General features: G+C 42.7%; 2 protein-coding genes across 3 annotated transcripts; one reads left to right on the plus strand and one right to left on the minus strand.

Moving 5' to 3' along the window:
- LOC110430512 (4-coumarate--CoA ligase-like 1) lies at window positions 6,236-11,151 on the plus strand. Of its 2 annotated transcripts, none has more exons than XR_002447855.1 (6): window positions 6,236-7,396; window positions 8,798-8,990; window positions 9,344-9,486; window positions 9,946-10,013; window positions 10,104-10,223; window positions 10,398-11,151. XR_002447855.1 is itself a non-coding variant. In XM_021448240.1 (6 exons), the coding sequence occupies exons 1-6, from the start codon at window positions 6,359-6,361 to the stop codon at window positions 10,512-10,514; spliced, it is 1,662 nt and encodes a 553-aa protein (XP_021303915.1). In that variant the 5' UTR covers window positions 6,236-6,358; the 3' UTR covers window positions 10,515-11,151. The 2 variants fall into 2 exon arrangements, 1 of the variants encoding a protein (XP_021303915.1); XM_021448240.1 differs by having other exon boundaries at window positions 10,121-10,223.
- Window positions 12,464-14,538, minus strand: LOC8085465 (peroxidase 44). Its single transcript, XM_002468446.2, has 2 exons — window positions 14,202-14,538; window positions 12,464-14,048 (listed from the first exon to the last, which is right to left on the minus strand). Exons 1-2 carry the CDS (start codon window positions 14,415-14,417, stop codon window positions 12,936-12,938), a joined length of 1,329 nt encoding a protein of 442 aa, XP_002468491.1. The 5' UTR covers window positions 14,418-14,538; the 3' UTR covers window positions 12,464-12,935.

The raw sequence follows: 17,895 nt of genomic DNA on the forward strand, positions 1-17,895 counted from the left end.
TCCTTTGAAGTTGACGAAGATGATATAGTGACATTTATGTCCCTTTAAAAACGTCAAATAAAGTAGTGAGAAAAATAGCATTATAAGTCTCTTGTACTGTTTTTATTCTTGTATTTGAATTGTTTATATTGTATTTAGTGGATGGTCTCAACCTAATCCTTGAACTTACTGAATCACATTGCAAAATTTATGGTTGTTATCGAATTGCAAAAATGAATTTACTGAATTCTATATAAAAATTTTTGGACGGCATACCCTAAGATAAAAATACTACATTCGCTGTTGGTTTCATGGGTATTAAACAAGTTGATATCGCATGGTATAAATGAAAGAAGAGATAAAAAAAGTTTCATAGAACAAAATGAGTTTTATTGGAATGAAAAGTCATTAAACTTTCATTGAAATTGATCTTAGGATATTTTTTTTTTATGTTAAGGCCTTAGAGGTAGAGAATCGACTTAGAGCATTATTAGTAGCACACAAACGCACGACCCAGGACGACACGAAATGGTGACACAACCAATGGATACGAAATGGCGACACAACCAATGGAAGAAGACACCACTGTCAACGATGGCAGCAGCATCAAACACGAAAAAAAAGTGACTGAGATCAGCAATGAAGGTTGGGATGAGACAAGAAGGTCGCCGATGTGCTTAGAGGCAGGCAGAGAGCCAAGGGAAACGACGACAAGTCGAAGATGCAACATAATGATCCAGGGCTGTTGGAGCTCTTAGTGAGGTTCGATGATGCTGATGCCCGGCACACCATGGTTATTGCAGAGCTGCTTCGGCAACGCGAGAAGTTAAAGCAGCTCGGGTTTGCTAGGGTTCTAGATTAAATATTTCCCCATAGATCAATCCATCTATTGTAGTCATGTAATTTGGTCATGAACCGAGAATTCTCTACTAATCTTCTCTATATATAATGAATGAAAGCATTTCGTGGTCTCAATGTGTTTCTCTACCTTTTTATCCCTGCATCGTTGTCGCGGAAGGGTGACTAGGGCACTGCCGCAGCAGCCCACCGAGATGTTAAATTTTAAAGGTTAGCACTAATAATACCTACATTTTGGCACAACATGGCAGGGTCCGGGCACGCGAATGAAGGAAAAGGAGGAGCAAGATGTATATGTCGCACGTACATGGTGGAGCTTGTTGCTTACTGAATGTATCAGTTATTTAATAGTGTTTTTCTTTTCTAATAAATTAGTGAATAGTACTTTTAACTATAACTTTGGTCGCAAAAATTTTTAAGATTCCCCGTCACATTGAATCTTTGGTCGTATGCATGGAGCATTAAATATAAATGAAAATAAAAACTAACTGCACAGTTTACCTGTAATTTGTGAGATGAATCTTTTGAGCCTAGTTACTCCATGATTGGACAATGTTTGTCAAATAAAAACGAAATACTACAGTGGCCAAAAATAAATTTTTTTGCGAACTGAACAAGGCCTTCCATCTAAGTGTCCGTCCGCCTCAACGTCTATACGTATGGGCAATATTGAAACTGTACTTTCCAGTAGTATCGCTGCTGTTTTTTTTTTGCTGCTGCTTCCGTTATTGCTGCTGGATTGGCCGTAGGGCTTGCTTCTATTGGGCCTGGAGTTGGTCAAGGTACTGCTGCAGGACAAGCTGTAGAAGGCGAGACAGCCAGAAGCAGAAGGGAAAATACGAGGTACTTTATTGCTTAGTCTAGCTTTGATTTCAACATCTGCGTTTAAAGACCATGCTTTCCGCCTGGACTTCTCTGTTCGTACCTTCATTCGTCCCTCTGAATTGGTGTATTCATATTTTGATCTTCTAGTAGGAAGGTAGGGCTGGTCTGAGCTTAAATGCCTAACTAATGGTAGTGGGCAGGACGGAAATGAAAAGCATGGTCTAGGGCTAGCCTGACCTGAATAGCTATGTGCCAGAGCATCCCGCAACCGAAAAAAGGCAGTGGGCACTTTGGCCATCCATCAACTGAGGCAAGTAGGTGCGAAGCGTCGCTAGGAGAAGGAGAAGGAGAGCATTCGTATGAGTCTACTAGTCATAGTTTTCTATTTTGTTAGTTCTACCGGAGATAAGTATGGAAGGTACTATGAGTATATATCCTGATATGCTTCTAACTTACCTTTCTTCCTCGGGGGTTGGCTTTGTAATGGAACATGAAAACACCTTTTTTGCTTCGCCCATCTCTATATGCCACGGCGAATCGATCGGTTGAATCCGCTGCAAGCCCATCTTCCAAATCCCCACATAGTAGGAAACTAAAGGAGCTACTAAGCGAGGAAGCCCGATTTCTAGAGGACTAGAGAGGAAGGACTAACTCGGAGATAAATCATTCAATAGCGGATAAGAATCGGGTTCATAGAATGGATCAGCTGCCCCAGAAAGAGGTGCCTAAATGGGACTAGGGTTCTTATGAGCAAGTATAAAAAAAAAGACTGTGAAAGTTTTCAATTCAAGGTAAACAAAGAAGAGGAAGAGTGAAGAGTTGAAATAATATGCTGGTGACTACGAGATTGAACATTAGTTCACCCTCCCAATGGAGTAAGCCCTTGTGAGTGCGGTAGCTCGAAGAGAAGATAGGGGGATGAGCCGTAGAAGAGATTCTTTTTTTTTCTTTGCGCGAGGAAGCGGAAAAGACAAAACCCTCTCTTGGAGAAAGCCAGTCCGGTTGGTAATTCCACTATAACTTGATAACTTTCTGGAAAAAATACCTCCCTATGAAACCCCTGTTGATGGATTCTGGCAAGCAAAAAGAAGACCTAAACCCGACTCTAAAAGCTTCAGTTGCCTCCCTCTCTCCGCCAATGGCTAGGTTAGCTATCTCTCTCTCTCGCTACGCCCCTGACCCTTATAAGAAATGACACATGCCATCCCGATTTGAAACATATAAGAGTCGTGGCATTCTCCGCATTACCTTGCCCTATCTTCACGCACTCAAGGATGAATCTGTGATAGTATACTTTATACCCTAAATCTGGAATCTAATCTTTCATGACGTGAATATGTGCTAGTATACTTTTTATCTGGAATCTATTCTTTCATGACGTGAATATGTGTGGTGTTAGTGGACTGACAGAGTGAGCTGTAAAGGTAGAAAAAAAAGATCCATCCGCGAGTGGTTCGGCTTTTTCCTGAGCAAGGACGGAGCCGTCGAGTGAGGATTGGCTGAGCGTGCTTTCGCTGCTCGTGGAGGAGTACAAACAGACCTAATCAGCCAGTTCCGTGCGATGAATGTGTGCTCGATTCCCAAACAGGCTGGGCACTGGCGGCAATGGACAGCGGGTGCCGTGAACGTCCGCGGAGGCAGGAGCTCATTTTTCTTTTCTGACCTCGACGACGACACTGCAGCTACAGGTGCTCCGGATACTCCTATATGACGTCAACGTGTGGAGGCGCGTCGCCGTCGCCGTCGCCTTGCCAGCATGCGTGGCCGCGTGTGCGCCGCAGCCCGTAGCTCGCTGAGGCCGGCCGACCGGCGCGTAGGCGTGGTGTGTGGCTGACGCAGGCACGGGACCAGCAGGTTGAAGCTCTTTCTTCTTGACGATGAGAATAAATTAAGGTAACGTTTGATTTGAGAGACTAAAATTTAATAGATACAATAGTATATTTGTAATTATAATAAATAATGCTTAATTATAAACTAATTAAACTTAAAAAAATCATCTCGTAAAGCTGTGTTTTTAATTTTATAAATATTAGTCTATATTTAATATTTTAGTATTTAAATATTCGACGTGATTAAAACTAAATTTATAAAAGAAAATCAAAGGGCCTAATAAACTAAGACAGAGGTCGATTCATGACCGGGCCGGTTGCTTGTCCAAATGTGAAATGTCCACCGTGCTCGATATCATAAATGATTAAATGCCCAGTGGCAACTTGGCAAACCATGGAAAGAGATGTTAATTGGTAGCGTATGCACAACACGTCACACGGGCGGTGCGATCGCATTCGGATCCGTGTGGCCAGAAAAATGGCTACGTTTTACTGCCACGGAGTTGTGAATGAACTGAAAAGTCTCACTACGATACGTACGCCCATCCATCTGGTGATATTTGTTCACGCGATCGAGTGGGCGAGCGAAAACGTACAAAAACTTGCTCCAAAGAGTCAAAAAGTCAGCGCACGCGGCCTCTGCGCCGCTCTTATCTAGATCGTCTCTAATGCCCGTTTTTTCTGTGATGCCGAACGGGGGCTGTTCTGAACCCTTCGTCTTGTGCTGCCCAGTTTCTCCGCATGCGGTACTGCATAGCAAACCGATGCCTGTATTCAAATAGGAGTTAAATCGTCTACTTTGTTTTCCAGAAAAGTCAGACAGAGGGAGCATGTCATGTATGTATAAATCCATTACTGAGTATTTAGAGGCTTTGTTTAGTTCCTAAAAATTTTTGCAAAAAAAAAATCAGATTCTCTATCACAACGAATCTTGCGGTGCATGCATGAAACATTAAAAATAGATAAAAAATAATAATTAATTGAATAGTTTGCCTGTAATTTGTGAGACGAATCTTTTGAGTCTAGATAGTATACGATTGGACAATATTTATTAAATATAAATAAAAATACTACAATATCTATTTTGTAAAATTTCTTGAAACTAAACAAGACCTCAGAAACGGCATATAGAAATAAAATGTCGTCATAGGTGGGTTATCCATGTACGTTTTTATTCTTTCGGGACAGACAAGATGGAAAATATTCTTTCTCCTTTTTATCCCTACATACATATTTACTCTTTTCTTCCTTACCAATAATACACACACACACCCACACACATCCTACTCATGTTTAAATTGCAATCGTTGTGGCCAAGGGTTTTTTTTCTCTTATCTATAAAAAAATCTCCGAATAGATTTTTTGTTGTGCAGAGTTAGTTGATTAGTTCATGTCACGTATTCTCTCCATTTTAGATTATAATTCAAGTAATTTTTATTATGTATCTAGATATACTATATTTGGGTGTGCGTATATGCTTGTGCAAACATGTATTGTTTAATACAATTAAATCTGACATACTAGCTAATGCAACATTAGGTTTATTTGACCATTGTGGTATATAAGCCTATGCAGATAATCAAACATGAGCCAACATCATCACACAAGCTTAGATATAGGCTAGATACATATTTGGTTTGTCTAGTTTTATGTTTATAATTGGTTTCCCCTGTAAGTGGTCGGACTAAACCTTGAGCTACAGAGTGAAGTATGAGAGCTTGTTTGACATAGCTCACAAAAACTTCATGAGCCGTTGTAAGCTGCTTCTTTTGTCAAACACTCATTTCCAAAAAAAAACATTTTCTCCTCTCACAGAGACATGATTTTAGATAAAGCTAGAAAAAGTATAGCTTATCTTAGCTCTCCTTCCCTCCCTCATCTCTCTCTCACTCTCTCTCTCTCTTTCATCCATGCATAAAGCTATTGGTAAAGCTATTTTGCCAAACAGTTTTTCCAAAACAACTCGGCTTCATCTAGAAATTTGCTTATGAAATAGCTTCAATAGTGAAGCTAGGTTGTGCCAAATAGGCCATAAGCTCGACTTGCTTTAAAGACAATACATGTATATATATAGCTTTATGGAGGTAACGAACCAAACACAAATCATTAGAACCTAAACAGAATAAGAGTGTGCCAATTTATAATTCTTACACCCTTGTTCTGTTTATAATGTTAAGGCAGGATAGAAGAAGCCTCGAGATCGAGGGTAAGGTTATAGTGAAGTTTATGTAGCCTTTGAAGAAGATGTGGGTTGTGGAAGTATTTGTTGTATTATAAGAGATTGTTCTGGAGGTTTGTTAGCAACAACTCATAGTTTTGTACTATATTTTGTTGACGTACCATAGGCTTATTTGCTGAGGGAGGGTTTGATGTTAGCATAATATATAGGGTGTAACTGATTGATTATCCAATTTAATTGTATGGAGGTGGTATAAATAATGAAGCATGGAGGTTTTTCAGTGAACTGGATAGCTGCAATATATAATGATTGTTATATTTTATGGAGTGATTTTCAAGATATATTTATTGAATATTGAAATAAAGAGATAAATCAGGTAGCCCATAATTTAGCTAGAAGAGGTGTGCAATATATGTAGAATTGTATTTGGGTGATGAGCTCCTTAACTTTATTTTAGATGTCGTGGTCAATGATGTAACAAATAAAGTTTACCGTACTGTTTACACAAATTCAGAATAAGGATGTGTGGACCACCGTATATATATCGTTGGAGGGAGAGGAGAGGCGGGACAAAGCGGAAGCTTCTCCAAGGCTGCAGCTGCACCACTCCACGCACGCCAGACGCCACTCTCTTCTGCCACAACAAGCAGCTCGGGCGCAACAGAACAAATCGGCCCAGCAAGAGACAATGGCCCGCACGACGGCGCCGGCCGCGGGCTACGGGGCGGACGGAGTGTACCGCTCCCCGCGCCCGGCCGTGCGCATCGAGTCCGACCCGGGCCTCTCCCTCAACGACCTCCTCTTCCGCCGCGCCGACGCGTGCCCCTCCGCCCTCGCGCTGGTCGACTCCGCCACCGGCCAATCCCTCACCTTCGCCGCCTTTCGCTCCGCCGTCCTCACCACGGCCGTCGCGCTCTCCTCGCGCGCGGGCGTCCGACGCGGCGATGTCGTCCTCTTCTTCGCCCCCAACTGCTTCCTCTACCCCGTCTGCTTCTTCGCCGTCACCGCCCTCGGCGCCGTCGCTACCACTGCCAACCCCCTCTATACCCCTCGGGAGGTCGCCAAGCAGGCCACCGACTCGCGCGCCAAGCTCGCAATCACAGTCTCTGAACTCCTTCCCAAAATCGTGGACCTCCGCCTCCCCACCATCCTGCTCGACGTCGACGGCGGCGCGGCCAGTGTCACCGCCTCCAAGCCTCAGGGCGCCAGCGTCACGCTCTACTCAGACCTCATTTCTGGGGTGCGGGAGACGGAGTACCGCCGCCCGCCGACGAAGCAGAGCGATACGGCCGCGCTGCTGTACTCGTCCGGCACGACGGGGGCGAGCAAGGGCGTAATCCTGACGCACCGCAACTTCATCTCGGCGGCGGCCATGATGACAGCGGACCAGGACGAGCTCGGAGAGGGGCCCAACGTCTTCCTCTGCTTCCTGCCCATGTTCCACATCTTCGGCTTGTCCGTCCTCACGTTCGCGCAGATGCAGCGTGGCAACTCCGTCGTCGTGATGTCACGGTTTGACATGGACTCTGTGATGGCCGCCGTGCAGCGGCACCGTGTCACTCACCTCTTCTGCGTGCCGCCGGTCATGATAGCGCTCGCCAAGCTCGGGAGTGTCGGGAAATACGACCTCAGCTCGCTCAGGTTCATCGGCTCGGGCGCAGCGCCGCTCGGCAAGGACGTGATGGAGGGCGTGGCCAAGAACTTTCCAGAAGCCGTGATTGCCCAGGTAATTGATCATTCACGATTTTGCAGCTCTTCAATGTGATTGTGGTATGCTGATAGATTTTAGTACTTGTTTCATATAACCATGATGATGGGCTGATGGAAGGGTCTTTCTGGGATCTGAATGGACCTAATTCTTCATCTTTTCCGTCAGTGTCTCTGAGGAGGCTAACCTCGATTCTGTTGTCCTCATCTATAATTGTTGGATTAGACGACAAAATTCGAATATTTTTTGATACTGCTCCACCATGGATATAGACTTGGATTTTTTTTATACTGCTCCACCATGATGGAAATACCAAATGAACGGCTATAGGCTTGATTTTGCTTTTTGGAACAGAGAAAGTGAGAAAGTGACTCTCCCTCTTTCGTTAATTTTTTTTTAACTATATAGGAAAGTGAACTTTTAATGCTGTATACTTGGACATTCACTCGGCATATAACTTAAGTAGGCACAAGATTGGCAGTTCTGGTTATACCCACTAGGTGTGCATCCGTTGCTTAATTTTAGGCCATTGGTTGTCATATTCCCATACTATGTTCTGCTCCAAACTGCAAAATTATGGAGCACGATATAGATATTCTTAATTCAACTGCATGTTTGTGCTGCTTAGCATGTGACTAGATCTGTCTTTATTTGTTTTATCCTACAGGTCATTTTGAGATATTAAATAGGGTGACTTACTTATTTGCCACTATTATATATGATGCTGCTGATCAGATGTCAGACGTGTGATCCACATGATAATAACAAAGTAGCATCAAGGAACTGAATAACGTGTCCACCTGTAAACATATAATATGCCTGGTCTGCAGGCATGGGTGGTTTTCCTTTTAGGGAAATGCAGCAGAGGAAACCCCTGCTGTGTGTTGTGGTAAACAAAATGTAAATACATGGGTGGTTTATCTTGAAATCACAACTAACCTTTGGCAGTTGAGTTCATTCCATAACATGGCTGCAGTATTCCTACACCTGAGGAGCTAAGGGACCACCATAGTAGCAACTAGCTTAATGAGGTTCATCTCCTTATGGGAATATCCAGTATTGTGGATTTGTGGATGCATCCCGTTTCTCTTCAGATTAGACATGCACTTACTATGCTGCTGAATCTGTTCAAAACGTGCACTCCTTTTGGCATTCCATTTACTCCCGAGTCATGACAACTGTAAACTGAGCATATTTTCCATGCCTAAGGGCCTGTTTGGATCTACTGAGGATTATAACAATCCAAGTAGTAGGTTTGGAGGATGTAATGGATTATTGAAATCTGGGTGGTTCAATAGTTGTTTGTCCACACTAGAATAAGGGGTATTTGCATCCCATTCTCTTTTTAGCTGATTCTTGTAATCCATAGTAGATCCAACCACACCCTTTGTTTGATGGAATATGGCGCTCCTCTTGCAGGGTTATGGAATGACTGAAACTTGTGGAATCATATCTTTAGAGTACCCAGAAAAAGGACAAGTTCGTCAATTTGGGTCAACTGGAGCACTTGTCTCGGGAGTTGAAGCAAAAATTGTTGATGTAGAAACATTGAAATGTCTGCCGCCAAATCAACTAGGAGAAATTTGTGTTCGAGGACTGAACATAATGCAAGGTAAAGTTTAAACTTTGTCTGTTTTGTGTTTTTATTCTTTCTCCCTGTGTTCGTCAACTATTAAACATTACCAAGCTTGGTCAACAAATATTATAATTAGACTCTAGCATTTGTTGGTAATGTTTTTAGTTTGCAATTAGTTGTTTACAATGTATGATTTAGGGGTAGTACTAAGCAGCAACTGTTTTGGATTAAAGAAACTCCCAATGTTTCAGATAATCCACCTAGAAAGCTCCTTTTTATCTACATTTTATTTTTCCCATAATAGCTCCCAAATCTTTCCTTTGTGTTCTGTCCTAGAGAGATATTGTGGCCAAAACATCTCGCTACTCATTGGAGTATATTATTTTTAGGATATTTCAACAATGTGCAAGCTACTGAATTTACAATCAAGCAAGGGTGGTTGCATACTGGTGATATTGGATACTTTGATGAAGGAGGTCAGCTTTTTGTAGTTGATAGACTTAAAGAACTGATTAAGTACAAAGGTTTTCAGGTAAAGATTCTCATTTTTTCACAAATAAATGTTTAGTTTCTGCAAACTTTTACTTATAATCACGTGGGGATCAAAATTAGTAATTTGAACAGCACTTACTGAAAGGAGATTTTGTCCAGCCTCATTTGGGTCCTTTCTGTGGCTAACGTTTGCAGTTCTAAGCATTTGCATTCATACAAATTATTATTCAGTACATTGATTAGTTTTCATCTAGAACACTTCATACGGTTAAATTTTTTAAATCATTTTGTCAGATATAACTAGAAACTACAGTGTCTTGTGAATATCTATTTGGAAGCTTGGGAGTTTTCCTAATGGCCTGAATCAGTGTATTCTTTCTTTACTATTCAATCTAACTATCATAAAATGGATCAGCCTTATTCACCTATGTTATTTTCTCTTTTCAATCTTATATCATGCATTTTCCTTTAGTGGAATCTCATATTTTTCTTCTGGCAGATTGCACCCGCTGAGCTTGAAGGGCTACTTCTGTCTCATCCAGAAATTCTGGATGCTGTTGTTATCCCGTAAGTTTTGCCACCTAATCATTGGGGTTGATAGCTACTTTTGTGCGTGCGTTTTTGAAATCTGTTTTTTTTTCTGTATCTTATGGGAAGATATACTTGCTCCCAAGGTTCCCCGATGCTGAAGCTGGGGAAGTTCCTATTGCCTACGTCGTAAGGTCCCCTGTGAGTTCTTTGACTGAAGTTGATGTCCAGAAATTTATTGAAAAGCAGGTGAGCCTGTGTAGGAACCTTGGCTTAATTGTTCTGTCGGCAAGTCTAACTCTCATGTCTCTCTAGTATGGAACGTTTGTAATTCCTGAGTGAATTAACATTACTCTGTATTTTTCATCAACTTATACAACCGTGTTAATACATTACTGATTTTGTTCATGAACTCCCTTACAGGTCGCATACTACAAAAAATTGAGGAGGGTTACCTTTGTGGACAGCGTACCAAAATCTGCTTCAGGAAAGATTTTGAGAAGAGAACTGATCGCTAAAGTCAGATCGTCCAAGCTATAGCAAACCAGCTTCTGTTTCGTAAGACTGCTTGCCTCCTATCTACTCCCTCCATTCCAAATTGGAATTTATTCTGCCTTCTTAGATACATAGTTTTTTCTATGCATCTAGATATACAATATGTCTAAATACATAGTAAAACGAAGTATCTAGAGAAGCTAGAACGACTTACAATTTGGAAAAGAGGGAGTACTAGATTGGAAATTTGTCAATTGAGCGTAAAGGTTTACCTGTTGCTGAACAGAGCTTATCAAGCAAAACATTCAGTTTGACACATCAGACATTGCGCGTGTATATCATCATATATGTGAGACATATATGCTCCAGTTGGCCCCAATCCCAGTAGCCATACATGGCAGTGTTGTGTCACTTGTATCGAATATTGGGTCTGATTTACATACACCACATATTTCATCTATATAAGTCGACGTTCTTGGTCCATAGTCCATACAGACAGTTGTATCAAGAAATATTGTCTGGTAGTTTGTGTAGCCAGCGCACTACCTGTGGGACTGTGGCTGACTGTTAGCCGTGAGCGCACTATCTGTGCCTGTTAGCCATTCACCCATCATCCCATCCCATCCTCACTTCTCTATAAATGTTTATTTTGTTGTGAAGGTCCAAAGACCTGTTTTATCTAGCTTGTTGTTTTATTTGTTATATGTTTTGCTTTTCATTTTGCATTGTCCAGGTAGAACAAGCTTAGCCAGTCACCCATCATTCCATCCCATCTTATTTTTCCCCCTGGTTTTGAATATGCATTTGTCCCCGCTGAAAACTGAATATGGTCCCCGCTCAAAACTGAATATGCGATTTGGGCCTATTCCCTGCAGTATTAGATAACCTTTTTCCCCCTGTTTTCTAAGGTCCAATGTTGACTATTACATGTCGAAATCTTCATGTCGCTGTAACATAAACCCAATTCTCATTTCCAAAACTACTGGATATATAGTTGTCGCCTTCTCCTATATACAGTATATCTAGTACTGTACTTAGAGTTAGATATATATGCACTATATTTTGGCATTTCTAAATTACGAGAACTTTGGCATTTCTAGCTAGACATATACTGTATGTATAGTAAATAAATTACTACTCCCTCCATACCCATATTAGTTGACGTTTAGGACATAATTGTGCTTACCAAGGAGTCATTAATTAGAGGGTATTTTTCCCTGTCTGCCTCTATTAAATGATGCTGCGAGTAAACTTTATACAAGGAGCAACAAAGACTCACATGGCTATTGCAGTGAGGCTAGTGGGGCGAAGGGTAGAGGTCCTTGGTTCGAAACATTGGCGAGGCAATTTTTTTGCTGCATCGGCGAGGCTTGCGGCCTCGTTCTAGTACAGCTGGCTGGCAGGGTGTGCCTCTGAAGGTGGGCTGCAAGGAGACAGCGCGATTAATTACAGCGCCGAGCAGGGTGCGAACGTGCGCCGAGCAGTGTGCGAACGTAGTGGCAATTGTGTCCATATTGTACACTGTGGCTACACAACGTCAACTTTTGTGAAATCGGTTGACTAGCCCACAACGTCAATTAAAATAGGTATGGAGGGAGTAATGATTTTCGAAGTCTGCATATTTGTCACGCGCCCATGGCACGTTTGGAACTTGGGAGCGCGGCCGTTGTTGGCCTGACCAAAAGTTTGCCGTTGACCAAGCGCAACGTGGCTGGTGTGATTGGATGAATGCCATAAATTTAGCTGCCGTCAGCTTTTCTACTCATGGTCACGTCGTGTAGTTGATTTCAGCTCAAATTTGGCTGAACCATCAGCCACTGATTTGACTGCTTAACTTTGGCTGAGTGGACGATATTATGGCTTACCAGCTCTCAGGGCACACATCCAAACACTTCCATCAGCAGTTGATGAGTCCATGATTTCGCGCCAAAAGCACAAGGTGCATGATACATTTGCAACATGAATAATGTACATCGCGGGGGTTTTCCAGCGAATTGTTCTATGAAGAAAAACTTGCTGTATATATATCTCTCTGCGCAGAGCAGAAAATTGGTACATTACAATTTTATACTTGTTGGCACCCTAATATAAGCGGTGCCACAACACAACATACAGACTTTGCCTCGAATCGTATCAAAAGAAAGAAATAAATGAAAAAAAATTGATCTGGGGGGTTTTGCAAGTGATGCATGGTCGCTATTAAAAACTCGACACGACAGTTGCGTAATTAGACCTAGCGTACTCAGCTGCGGTACGTTGGTCGATCGTCCCTTCTTCTAGCGCAAACGAAAGACAGAGAGTGAGAAACACAAAAGAAAATCTGGGTGGGAAGATGATGACGGGAGCGCGGCGCGTGCCTGTCCCCTGACCTACAGCTGCTTGGCCTGTGGCGGCGCTCACGGCGGCGGCACTGGCATGGCAGTGGCAGGCAGGCACCCCGGCCGAACGCCTACTCCGATGACCCATCTACATCTTGGCCTGGGCGGCCCGGAGTTTGGCCATGTTCCTCTTCTTCTTCTCCTCCAGGGCCGCCACCGCCTGCTGCTTGGCAGCATCCTCGCCGCCGGGGCCGGGCTCCACCGGGGCCGCCGGGTTCACAGGTTCGCGGCTGCCGCGGAGCTTCAGGCCGGGCCTATCGGCTTCCGGGTTTGGCGGCTGCTGCTGGTCTCCCCCGACGCTGACGACGACACCGCCGGGAACCTTGGCGGCCGCCTCATCCGCCACCATGGCGGGTGTTTCCACCGCGTCGGGAGGGCCCACCTTCCTGCTGGACGAGGACGACAGGCCGGCCACCTCGTCGGCGTTGACGGAGCTGGTCCGTATCACCGACGAGCTGCTGCTGCTGTTCTGCGGGTTGTTGAACTCGGAGCACACCTTCCTGATCTCGCCGTCCTTCCCCGTGATAACCTTCAAGTTGCTGAGCTTCTCCATGGCCTTGGCGAAGATGGGGACGAAGTCGGTCTTCTTGTCGGCCATGGCCTGCACCACGGGCTCCGTCTTGGAGTCCATCCCCATGAGGCGGTCGATGGTGAGCGGCATCTTCTTCTCCAGGACGAGGCCGAAGTAGCTGCCGTCGAAGGTGTTGGGCGAGGTGGAGTCCATGTCGACGGAGCCCGAGTCCTTGCCGTCGCAGGCGTCGCTGATCTTCTTCTTGTACCCGGGGTCGATGGGCGCCGCGTCGGTCTCGATGAAGAAGCACCTGCAGATGCCGATGCTGTGGCCGCCGCCCAGCATGGCGACCATCTCCTCGAGGTTGAAGCCCTGCTTGGAGAACTCGTCGATGAGCTTGGGCACCGCGATGTCCGGGCCAGGCAGGTTGTCGGCGTCCTCGCGGTTGGACACGAGCGAGTCGCGCCGCCCCAGGGGCACCGAGTACTCGGGCCCTCCCGTCAGCTTCACCGAGTCGCGGGCGCTCACCGACACGATGTCCGCGCACGACACCACGCCGGGGCACTTCTTCTCCAGCTCCGTCTTGATCTCCTCGATCACGTCGTAGCCCTTGACGGAGATGTTGGGACCGGCCTCCTTCTCGGAGGCTTGGTTCGACATCGGGTCGATCAAGATGGACGCGTCGCAGCCCTGTATATGCCATGCCATGCCATGCCATGCCATGTCATGCCATTGCCACCCCACGACGTACGACGAGCGACTGATCGATCCTAGCTAGCTGGTAAGTTGTCATATATATATATATATATATATATATATATATATATATATATACACACGTACGTTTGCGAAGCAGTCGTGGAAGACGAGGCGGAGGAGGCCGGCGGCGGTGCCGGGGTCCGCCTTGAACCGCTTCTCGACGACGCCGAAGATGATCTTCTCGGCGTCGGGGCACGACGTCTTGTAGAAATCTTGTGAGAGCTGGGCGGTGGCCAGCGGCGCCGCGGCCGCGAGGAGGAGGAGGAAGACGAGGCGGCGGAGGCGGGCGTCCATCATCATGCAATAGTACGTAGGTGCGATGCTAGCTAGGACTCGGCCGGGCCACGCTTATACCGCCGGTCAGCCTGGGATCGAGCCTCCGAGAGAGGCGGAGAGCGGTGGACACGGCTGGGACGCCACGAGTGGCTGCCTCTCTCTCTCTCGCGGTGTAATAATAGAATGCCTCCCGCGGGGGCGCCATGTCGCGAGCCCCTTTAATTTCCTCCACGACGAGGGCGTGTGGCCACACATCGATGTTCGCGACCCAGCTGGTGTGGCAACAGGAGGAAGCACGCATGAATGTCGCTGGGTTTTTATTCATAGCAACAAAGCAGCGAATATAGTAGTACGTACTTGCTACTTAGGGGCACAAGCGTTAAGGCGCGACACATCGCTATGAACTTAGGTGTGGGACGACAAGACGTAGTCACAAATTAACTTATACATGACGGTTTAATTCTGTCATAGACAAGAAAAAAACCATCACAGTTAACTATTTGTGACGGTTCATAGGAACGCTATCTATTTCTCGTCATACATTTTTTAAACCAAAATAAAACGTCACGGGGGTTGTTTTTTGGATCGTCATAGACGAACCAGAGGGTAACTATAGAAAGAGACTATGGTGATGAACTGAACCGTCATGTTTTTATTGCCACGTCAACACACATAAACCGGAACAAAGCTTACAATTGATAAATATTGCTCATCATTTTCATTGAAACTATCAACATTTGTACTTGTACAATATTTCACACGAAATACTAAGGCAATAACCAAGCTACACTCAAGTAACTACAAAACTAAGACGTTGGCATGTACAACACATAACTCGTATGATTTGCTCGGACAACTGAATCTTTTATCACTAACGAAAATAGTCACCATGAGCACCTTGATCATATTGCCGCAATTCAGAGATAGCCTCACCAAATGCTTGCAAAAAGAAGAGCAATACCATAATGTATGCCGCAATTCAGAGATAGCCTCACCAAATGCCTGCAAAAAGAAGAGCAATACCATAATGTATGAGATTGCAACTTTGTTTAAATTAACAGGTAAAATACATAATTACATATCATCATATTTCAGTCAAGTTTATGATTTTTTAGGTATTGCTCTTCTTATATCTCACAAACGAATTCGAGTTTGGACAAAATATTTTACATGGTTGTGTATCATCATATTATATACATGTGTGATTTTTTAGTAAATTTAGACAATATTTTTACCGTGGTTTGTATGAGTTTTCACAAAGGTGGTGGTTTCTACCATATATGTTCTCTTATATAAAAAGAAGTTATTTTTACATTTTATATTTTTTTTTTTGAAAAAAGAATATATGGGCCACGGCAGCTCAGTCCACCCTTCCAGGGGCTGCAGCAGGCCTCGGAGTAGCGCAATAGGTCACCTCGTCGCGCGCTTCGTGTCGGGAGTTATAGCTTTTTCAAAATGGCTGCCTTGTTTAGTTTCAAATTTTTTTGCAAAATCGACACTGTAGCACTTTCGTTTGTATTTGACAAAAATATCAAATCATGGACTAACTAGGTTCAAAAGATTTGTCTCGTCAATTTCGACCAAACTGTGCAATTAGTTTTTATTTTTTATCTATATTTAATACTCCATGCATGCGTCTAAAGATTCGATGTGACGGGAAATTTAAAAAATTTTACAAAATTTTTTGGGAACTAAACAAGGCCAGTTCTCCAGGAGCTCCTCGTGAGGAGACTTCAGATTCTGCGGTAGTATTTATCAATAAGATTAATATTTTTGTTGCTAATTTGTCTTATTAAAAGTGATGTTTTGACTTTTAGACGTGTTTGATTGTTCATTTTATTTATTTTTTATAAATTATTAAATAAATAAATATTAAAGTATTTTAAATGATAAAATAAGTCATAACAAAATAGATACTATTTATAAAAAATAAATAAGATGCGGTCAAACAAGATGACGTGAAGTTTAAAACGTTATTTTCAATGGGACATATGTTGCTATCGTCAGGGGTTTATTTAGGGCCTCCCCAACACATGGATTGAAAACGCTAGCAAGAAGAAGAGAAACAAATTTAAAATATTGAAGATAGTACATATGCATGATACTATGATAGATGAGAATGGACCCAAGGTTCAGAGACAGCAAATTTTTAGGACTCCGTACGAGTTAAATGTTTAACACCGTTTTGCTTCTGTGCTGGATTTAGCAAGATAGAGCAGAGCACCTCAGCAAGTTTAGTAAAGTTATTATTAATCTTGATTTTTTGGCAGCATGAACACTACACATAAGATCTAAATAAAATCTATAACTAAGGTATATGATCCAATAAGTATGAAATTTTTACTATAATTTAAACATATAATAATTAGCTCATCATAAAAAAATTATCATAATTGGACCATAGAAATTACAGCTATGAATTATTTCATTTAATTATAGAAAAGCATAAATCTAAAACTACAGCAAAAATACTCTCTCCATATCTATAAAGTAAGCGGTTTTGAACAAGGTTTGGGTTAAACATAATATAAATCACAAATAAATTTTAAGTTGTTAAGTTTGGAAATGCGAAAACCATATGAATAGATTTGTCTTGAAAAATACTTTCATAATATATATATATATATATATATATATATATATATATATATATATATATATATATATACACCATTTTTTGATAAAATATTTTTATAAAATAAGGAGTCAAAGTTAGACTTTGAAGACCGTGTCGTTATCCTAAATGACTTTCTTTATGGTTATGGACGGAGTACTATATTATAGTTCACTATATATACTCATGTAGAGTCCAATAAAATTGGTTTTTTTGTTTTATGGTTTTTCTATATAAAAAAGAAAAATATAAAACTGCCTTCAAAATTGTTTATAACAGGGCCGTAGAGGTAAGATGAATGATTTTAAAAATTGAGGATTATATTTTGTCCGGTTTTGAAATTTAGAGAGGAAAAAACGGACTTTCATGCAAATTGAGGGAAGTAAGTTGCTGGGAACAACACGTCCTGATTCAGAGGTTGCGTTATAATTTACCAATAAGGTTGACATCCTTGTGCTAAGTTGCTGTCCTCAGGGTTGGAAGTGTAAGGGCTACTACTGGCTGCCATTGGCAAGAGCCCATCGACCCCTGTGTCCCTTTGTACGAACAGAGCACCGTTTGCTTCTGTGCTGCATTAGCACTTTAGCAAGATAGAGCAGATCATGTCCGTACAAGTTTAGTATAAATGCCTGGTTAAGTTGCAGCCAAAATCCTCCATCATATCGAATCTTGTAGCACATGTATAGAGCATTAAATATAAATAAAATATAACTAATTGCACAGTTTGTCTTTAATTTACGAGACAAATCTTTTGAACATTGGACAATAATTGTCAAATATAAATAAAAATGTTATAACCTGAAACTTTTCACCGAGGGAACTAAATAAGACCAAAGTTAATAATTTTTTTGGTAGCATGAAACCAAACCTTTCTCCAACAGTCCTGTC

This window comes from Sorghum bicolor, chromosome 1 (assembly GCF_000003195.3).
Source record: "Sorghum bicolor cultivar BTx623 chromosome 1, Sorghum_bicolor_NCBIv3, whole genome shotgun sequence".
NCBI lineage: Eukaryota > Viridiplantae > Streptophyta > Magnoliopsida > Poales > Poaceae > Sorghum > Sorghum bicolor.

Coding starts and splice junctions, on each gene's coding strand:
- LOC110430512 (XM_021448240.1), top strand. CDS start 6,359: ATGGCCCGCACGACGGCGCCGGCCGCGGGCTACGGGGCGGACGGAGTG. Junction 7,397..8,797: donor CAGAAGCCGTGATTGCCCAG/GTAATTGATCAT, acceptor CTCCTCTTGCAG/GGTTATGGAATGACTGAAAC. Junction 10,224..10,397: donor AGAAATTTATTGAAAAGCAG/GTGAGCCTGTGT, acceptor ACTCCCTTACAG/GTCGCATACTACAAAAAATT.
- LOC8085465 (XM_002468446.2), bottom strand. CDS start 14,417: ATGATGATGGACGCCCGCCTCCGCCGCCTCGTCTTCCTCCTCCTCCTC. Junction 14,049..14,201: donor TCCACGACTGCTTCGCAAAC/GTACGTGTGTAT, acceptor TGGCATATACAG/GGCTGCGACGCGTCCATCTT.